We start from the raw sequence: 8,381 nt of genomic DNA, 5'->3' as shown, positions 1-8,381 counted from the left end.
CAAGTTTTAGCTCAAATTTAATCTCACTTGCAGAAAATACAAAAAAGAGAAGAAAAAAAATAAAATGATACAGCGACATCATTTTGATTTTCTACTAATATCTCAAACAACATTTTGCTGCTTTTTTACTAAAATCCTGGAGAACTGCATCAAGAAACGTGCACACATGCAGCAGTAGCTCCTCCATAAATGGCTAAGTGTTTTCTTGCTAGGCTCTACAATCATTGCTCAACCCAGAAGCCGTGGAGGTTAACCTCAAATGTGTGAATGGGTTCATCTCTTCTCAAATATTTCATAATTAGGAGGTAATTACACTAAGTGATAGTTATGACATTCTTATCATTTCAACAGCCATGAGAACATTTAATAGTTAACTTTTTTTGTTTTTCTTGGGAGCAGCAATTTTTTACATGCTACTGTGGAAAACAGACAGCTTTTTGGACGCACTGAACAGTATCTGAACTAAACAGCAACTGAAAACCTACATTATAATAATGGAACACACAGCACAAGTTCCTTGGTAACATCCCTTTAAAAACAACATTAACTACAGATACTACAACGTTTTTTTGTTAGCAATATTATTTTATTCATACAATAAAAAGATCAGAGGCAAGGAAATGTGTAACATAAGAAAAGAAGTCATGGAATGATCTCTTCCTACAAATAAAGTCTATATAAACAAACATTATCATAATTAGTGTTTGTGCACATGTACTTTGCCCCGACTCTTTTTGTATACATATATATAAAATCCCAATGGAGTGCTAGAGGCATCACAAAGAGTTTGCAGCACAAGCAGACACCGAGATACAACAAGCACTGTGCATATCTCTTATTTTACATTATCACATAATCCTGCAGAGGAGGAGACCGCCTGCTTGGTGTCTGCAGCTCAGAGAAGCACGCCGAGCTTCAGGGATGAGAAGGATGTAGAGAGATGGGATCTATATCTCGTTTGCTTCCTCCTGCCATCCTTTATCAGTCTTCTGATCCTCTGCAACTGAGTGAAGAGAGAGAAATAAAAGTGAGAGGAGGCAGGCGGGCAAAGGAGGCATGCTGCCACAGGAGAGCACCTGTCTAGTCGACCTATTTTTAGGCACGCTGCGCACCAGCTATACCATAAGCCTCTGATGCCGCGATGAGAAGCAAAGCTCCCGCTGCTTGTTGAAAGACTTGTTGTTTATCACCGTGGGCACCGTCCTCCCGCGGTTCATTTCAGAAGGCAAGGTTAGCAACTTAGACACATAACTTTCTTAAACTTTGCCCTGCGTTTTTTTTAATGATTCAGATAAAGACATGGAAGGATAATAATTTTGTATTCATTCACCTAGAGAACTTTTATGGTGCCAACATTCTGAGCAAAATCATTGTCAGAACTGAACAACACCCAATGCACGTCACAGTTTTACAAGCATGCATAGTCAAGGTAAAAAGAAAGCACGCCCTCTTTAAATTCTAAGGTTTTATGTCTCAGGACATAATAACGATAATCTGGTCCTCAACAGGTCTTAAAATGCTGGAGATTTAAAGCAAAACAAGACATATAACACCATGTCATTATTATTTTTTTTAATTAAGTCAAAACACAGAAGCAGCATGCAGAGTAAATACAACTTCACTAATTCCAAGATTCAGGACCTTAATAAAAGCAGACGTTTTGGCAGTTTGCTGGTCTGGAGCATTCAGGTGTGTTAATGCCAGAAAGGAAACATCAGCAGTGATCTTAAAGAAGCAATTGTTGCTCCCCATCGATCTGGGAAGGGTTTAATTTTTAAACAATTTCAGAAAGAAGTAGAAAGCATTCAAGATAGGTGCCAGTGTTCCCAGGAGTGGATCCAAGAGCTCCTCCTCAGGCTCTACAGGCCTCGGTTAGCATATTAAATATTGAAGCTCATGACAGTAAAATTATAAAAAGACTGAACAAGTATGGCTTGTTTGGAAGCGTTGCCAGGAGACATGTCTGTTCTCTCCAAATAAAGAACATGGCAGCACAGCTACACGCGTGGCGACACCGCCGTGATGGCATGTTTTACAGCCACGAGACCTGGGCCCTTGCCGTCATTCAGGTACTTATGAACTTCAATGCATACCAAAGTATTCTAGAGTAAAATGTGAGGCCATCTGCCCAACAGCTGAAGCTCAGCCAAGACTGGATCATTCGAAAAAAATCAAGGTGTTGCAAAGATCCAGACCTCAAAAAGTTCTGTAAAGAGAGCTGTGCATAAAAATGATCGCAAACCTCAATGAACTAAAGTGACTTTATAAAGGGAGTCAAAATTCCTCCACAATAATATGAAGGACTGATAAAGTTATACAGAAAATAGTTACTTCTAGCTGTTCCTGCTAAAGGTGTCTCCACAAACACCTGAATCATAGGGGGTATTCAGTTTGTTGGGTTTTTTACAGTAGTGTTTAGTGCCCTGTGGAAGTGTTTTTATTGTGACAATTTTTTCGTGTGATGCTTCCGATTCCACGCACGCACAGATTAGCTGTAAAACTACTTAGTCAAAGGTAAGTTTGGTAATTCAGTTTTGAGTCAGCACATTTTAACGACATTCTCGGTTATTCTGTGGTTATATCTGCTTGACTGGACTCGCATAACGTTATTTCGAAACTTTGACTGTGACTCTTCAAAGAGTGGAGTCACAGACTTTCACATCAGCTCTCCTCAACCCTCGACAGGATATGATGAGTAAAAAAATGTAACGTTTTAGCTTAAAGCGGCCTCACCGTTGAAGGATGCCTCTATTTCACCGCGTGGCTCCACTCAGTCTAGATTGCCACAAACTTATCAGAAACCAGTCTGCAGAGGGAGAAAAAGGACAAAATGTGTATTATAAATCACACTTGGTACGATGATCAAAATGTAAACACTTTGTGCTTCTGACTAACTTTTTCCTTTCTGCTACATTTGTAACTGACAGCTGGTGAAAGTGACAGATGTGTGTGCGGTGTGAGTGTTCAATGTCAATGCCGATCCTGCTCTGGTGATGTGGTTAGAAACAGGAAAGGAATACTTACGCTCCTTCTTCCTGCAGCAGACTCACGAACTTCCTAACTCTGTAGTCAGGATCCATCTGAAAAGACAGACATGCTTGCTTAGTGCTAACAGTCATACGATAAAATAACTATATATTTGTTAGCAGGTTCTTTGTGAACAGGCACTGGTTCCTTCAGGTGTTAAACATCACAGCGGCATGCTATCATCGGCAGCGGGTCCTGGAGTTCATGTTTCAGTTTGGATTGAAGAGAAGGGGAGGGAAAAGGAAGCAAAATTAATGGGAACCTATGCAATAACTTACAGTATGTCTGGAATCGCCTGTAGCAACCAGAGTTAAGACATGAGACAAGTCAGAAACATTGGAATGAGAGGAAAAAAGATAAAGACCGCAAATGTGTACGTGAGTGCGGCTGTTTGCAGCATGTCTCGGCAAACACAGGTTCATACTTCTTCAGGCTCAGAATGGGGCGTGTGTGTGTGGGGGGGGCACTCAGCATAGCTGCATTGGAGCATACCACAGCAATTACACAGCCCCAACAAACAGGCTGCACACATAGGCAACATAACAGAGAGACAGTCGGGAGAAGAAAGGAGCTCATGGTGTGATTTAGGTTTGTCTGATGCTGCTGGTGGGATGTCCGTCATCTGTTTGGTAAACAAATATTACTTGGAATATGAGGTTTTGAAATGAACAAAGAAAATTCATTGTGGCTTTAAAGCAGCAGACATCTATTAGCTGGAGTGAAACATTTCAAGTTTTAAAACTTTACTTCAGGAGTTTAGAAATATCCGAGAAATTTGTAAGAAACAAGGGGAAAAAGGAGAGAAGCAAAGAACGAGATGATCACTGGAATGTACATTTCCTGTTATGACGTACGACAGTGACTTAATTAAATCCTGCTTGCTTCTGTGATCTCCTCAGAGGTCACAGGAGTAAGGTGTTAGGACACACAAATCATCATTTTTGCAAATCGAGTAATCAGATATTTGGTTCCTGTTTCTAATTGTTCTAACTGTTACATTTTATTTTTCCTTCTCTGTTTTGTTTTCACAAAATAAAATCACCACAGCTGGACATGATGTCACAGGTTACTACAGTGACTAATTCGATACAGTTTGTCTATTTCAGTGGAGGTAAACAGTTAAAACTAAATACAGGTTGACATCTTTTAATTTTAAACAAACTTACTACTATTACTTATTTGGAAGAAGTTGTACAAATTCATTTAAAAACCTAACGGGGACATCTTTTTTCATTTTGTGCTGCATATTTCTATTCTAGGGCTCGAGCAGTTTTGCATGACTCCGTTCAAAATGCTCCTTATTCATCGTATACTGGGCTGCCGTGCAGCGGTTTATCCTCTGCCACCCTTTCATTTAAGCATCTTTTTTCTGATTTTTTCCTGATTGGCTGCCTTTTGTAAACAAAGGGTTTAAAAGGCAGGTGGGTGGGGCTTCTATGCTCATAAATAGAGCTCATACAAGGCATAGAGCAGGAAAATAGAACTGCTGAAAACCGCACATTTAGAGCAGTTTTGAGCTTTTGGCTCACAGGGATTACTTGTACTCACTGTTACTGCTGTAAAATCATATATTTTGTCTGTAATGGGGAAAAAAAACCATAAGTCCTCTTTAAAGCCTCCACCAGTCTAAGGAACGATCAGTAAATGATTTATGATCAATCAAGTTGATTATGCTTGTGTCCTGACAGGATCAATGCCCCTACAGGCTTTGCAAGTAAATCATTTAGGGGAACAGGGCAGAAAAGAACTACACCACTTGCTACTGTACAGAAAAATGCACAAAAACAAAACTTGGAGGCCAAGCCACAAATCCCTTTAGGCAAAGTCAGGAAGGTGAGAAGACTCTGTACCCAATGTATCCCTCTACATAACGGGTGGGTTGAAAGGAGACCAAGAATCTGCTATGGCTTGGTGGTCTATGTTTTCATTTTTGTACACGTCTCCTTGATTATTTTTTTTTTAAACCTACCCCTCACATTTGCCCCTTCAGTGGCTGATCTTTGCTTAAACCGTAGGTAAAACCAGACCGCGGAGAGCGTAAGACTGTTCTGATGAGTAACTTATTCGTAACACGTGAATATAACTTGGAAAGCTGAGCAGAGCACGGTTTCACAACTATGAATGTATTGGAGAGAATGGTTTGTGAACTAGAAATGTACTGGATCACTCTGCTCAACAAATCATCAGCAAAGCCACACAGTTTTTCACTCCAGCTAATAGATGACAGTTTTTTGTGCCTGACAGACGGATCCTGTTGACTGTCGAGAATGCCGGCCAGATGTCGAAGAAGAGGAGGGACGGCCTGCTCAAGCTCAGACCACACTGAGAGAAAAAAAAATAATAATAATGCAAAGCCTGTGCCAGTATGAAATCTGTGTTTTGAATAAAATGGGAGGTGATGAGTGAGTTATTGAAAAGACAGTTTTCTTGTGCTTCACAAGTTTCGTACACCCAAAATAACTTGACCTTTCTGTTGTCTAACACAACTAGTACACATGGAGCTGCAACAGCATAAGAAATGGCCAAAAAAGGTCACATTTTAAATAGATTTTTAGACAAACACTATAATAGTTGCTTATACAAGACATTTAATACAAGGTATGACATCCAAGCAGTCCAGATGTGTTGTTTGAGGAACTGTTCTCCATTCCTTGATGAGCATAGTCTGCAGCTATGCTCAACTAGGAGTGGAGCCTGCAACACGCTGGGTCGATGCACATCGTGTTGCAGGCTTTTTAATATCCAGAAATGCCTGCGCTACTCTGGCAGTGCAGGGGTGGGCATTGTCCTGCTGAAACAGCTGCAGGGAAGGGTGCTGTCACAAGAATGGCACAAGTACAGGTTGGAGCACTTCATCTTGTTACCTCTGTCCGATCCGATTTCCACCAAGAACAATCACATCTGAGGCGGCGCTCTCATGCAAAGCTGCAGGAGAGGCTCAGATGCATATGGCAACGTGCAGCATGCCACAGCCCAACCTCGGTCAACATCATCACACCGTCAGTCGCGGTACTCATAACAACATTGTGCACATACTGTTTTGTTTTGTTTTTTTCCTCTTGGTTTGAGGATACATGAGTTAATTTGTGTTCGGTACTGAACTGAAAACTAGTCATAGAAGATGTTTGGGTTTGTCTACGAGAGATATGGGATCACTGATATATTTCTGTTAGATCTGCTCCTTCTGCACATTTTGAACACTTATTATCATTGCTATGCAGATGACACTCAGTTTTATCTCTCTTTTAAAGCCCAAGATGTTTGTAAGTTACAGATTTCTCAGAGTTGCTTAGACTCTGTTAAAAGTTGGATGGCTAACTATTTTCTGATGTGCCCCTGACAGATTTGTGCCTAGGGTAATGGAAAGTCCCCTTGCCACATTTCCTAAATCTTCTATCAGGAACCTTTGGGTAACTTTTGACTCAGCTTTGACTTTGGACGGTCATGTTAAATCTCGCTTTTGCTTTTATCACTTAAGAAATATTGCCAGTTTCCACTGTGTCATGATGGAAATTGTTATTAATGCATTTATTTCATCACTTCTGGATAATTGTAATTCAGTTCACTTGTCTTAACAAAGCTTCCTTGGAACGTTTGCAGCCTATTCAATAAAAGCCGCTGCGAGGCTTCTGACTAAGTCTTCTAAATAGTATCATGTCACTGCCCATTAACTTCTGACTTTAAGATTCTAGTTTTGACTTTTAGAATTTTGCATAGACAAGCACCACATAAAGTGCATGCATCCATATAGCCCCAGCAAGTGCCTGATGTCATGTGATCAGGGCCTGCTTGCTGTGCATGCAAGGCTAAAAACTAAAAGGAGACCGAGCTTTTGCTACAGTGGCTTCAGAATCCAATGATCTCTTTTAAAAAGCTGCCTAAAACTCATCTTTTTAAGCTGCTTTTGGGTAGTTTTTTCCTCTGACGTACTTTTGTGATGCCATTTTACCTACCTACTTAAAATGATCTCCTTTGGAATAGATTTAAAGCAAAGATATGCTTATTTTTGGAAAAGTATATTCTTTCTAAGGGAATGAAAGGACATCTGAGAATGCAATGTTAAACGCAAACCCAAAGTACAAAAAACTGCAGCTCCTCTAATGACCATAGACTCCTGTGTCCAACTTTACAACAGAAATAAACATGTTTTCATATTTTAGTCTGTGTAAAGCATACTAATACATATATATATCAGGCTGTCTAATTCCACAAAACAATGGGTATGGCTATCTTTTATATGCAGTCTATGGTATATCGGGGTTATCACAGGCTGATGTTTAAAAACTGTAATGTTTGCTGTGTACCAATGGTGATCTTTAATTATAGGAGACATGAAAGTGTGCCCCCAGTGTCAAACCATCCACTTTACATAAACCCACAAATATTATATTTTTTAAAAAGAAGACAAAAAAAGTTGCATTACCGCAAAATTCATACTAACTACAACTAACTAAACAGCTGAAAAAAGTCAAAATAAAGACCATAATAGTTTCTCACCTGTGCCGCCATTTCAATCAGCATCAGCAACTTTTTAATGCCGATCCCCAAGCGTCTGCCCTGTATAGCTTTAGCTATCATGGCCCGTTCGTTCTCATTGAAACTGCCCAGCAGCTGTGTAAAGCAGAAAGAGACACGGGAACCATCAATGCGAGAGAGAAACACTTAAATTCTGTCATTCATTTTTAATGCATTTAGGAATTCTAATAAAAAAGTAAGCAAAAAAAATGTCGCCAAGTCTGATGGTAAGAAGAAATTCACAGAAGAAAAGCATCTTTCTTCTGTGTTTTCTTAGAAACAGACATTAAAAATGTGTAGTTTCATAGTTGTATGTATTTACTGACACATTTTAAGTCAAGAGGTGCCAAGATATTGAGAGACGTGTGTGCATTTGTGAGAAAGAGGATGGATAAACAATAGGAAGTTTAATAAGTTCCCTTTAAGTGTATTCATGCTTATGTGTAATTTACCTCAAAGGCCTCCATCAGCTGCTCTACTTTTGAGATGTTGGGAATGTGGATGGTGGTGCTGAAAGCATCCAACATCTCCATTTCCTGAAGGACGTCTTTACGACTTGTGGTGCCAATGATGAGCAGCTTACGACCCTGAAAGAGAAGCAGATGTCATTTTGCCTGGATCTTTAACCCTTCCCTCACATTCATCAGCTGGTCTCCTCCTATTGGTCATAGGAAAAAGAGAGACCAATGATGTATAACCATTTGATAATGTGCAGGAAAAGCACAGGAGATACTCTACGCCTGAAGTCCAGATAAAAGTGTGTGATGACTCTAACAGAGATTCGGGCATCATGATCGTGTGTCCTGGATGGTTTCAACACTTATCTAGATCTCAGCCAG

General features: G+C 40.0%; 1 protein-coding gene across 1 annotated transcript in view; it reads right to left on the bottom strand.

The window, feature by feature from the left end:
* LOC100706831 (vesicle-fusing ATPase) overlaps positions 1–8,381 on the bottom strand; it is a 29,244-nt gene continuing 20,863 nt past the window's right edge. The window contains exons 18-22 of the mRNA XM_003448662.5: positions 7,995–8,129; positions 7,525–7,638; positions 3,025–3,080; positions 2,734–2,806; positions 1–1,003 (exon numbers count right to left, since the gene is read on the bottom strand). Of these exons, the coding sequence (XP_003448710.2) occupies positions 2,776–2,806; positions 3,025–3,080; positions 7,525–7,638; positions 7,995–8,129 (336 nt within the window). The 3' untranslated portion in view covers positions 1–1,003; positions 2,734–2,775. The remainder of the gene's footprint in view (positions 1,004–2,733; positions 2,807–3,024; positions 3,081–7,524; positions 7,639–7,994; positions 8,130–8,381) is intronic.

The sequence above is a fragment of the Oreochromis niloticus genome, linkage group LG8 (assembly GCF_001858045.2).
Source record: "Oreochromis niloticus isolate F11D_XX linkage group LG8, O_niloticus_UMD_NMBU, whole genome shotgun sequence".
Classification (NCBI taxonomy): Eukaryota; Metazoa; Chordata; class Actinopteri; order Cichliformes; family Cichlidae; genus Oreochromis; species Oreochromis niloticus.
This window is presented reverse-complemented; position numbering and strand designations above follow the sequence as displayed.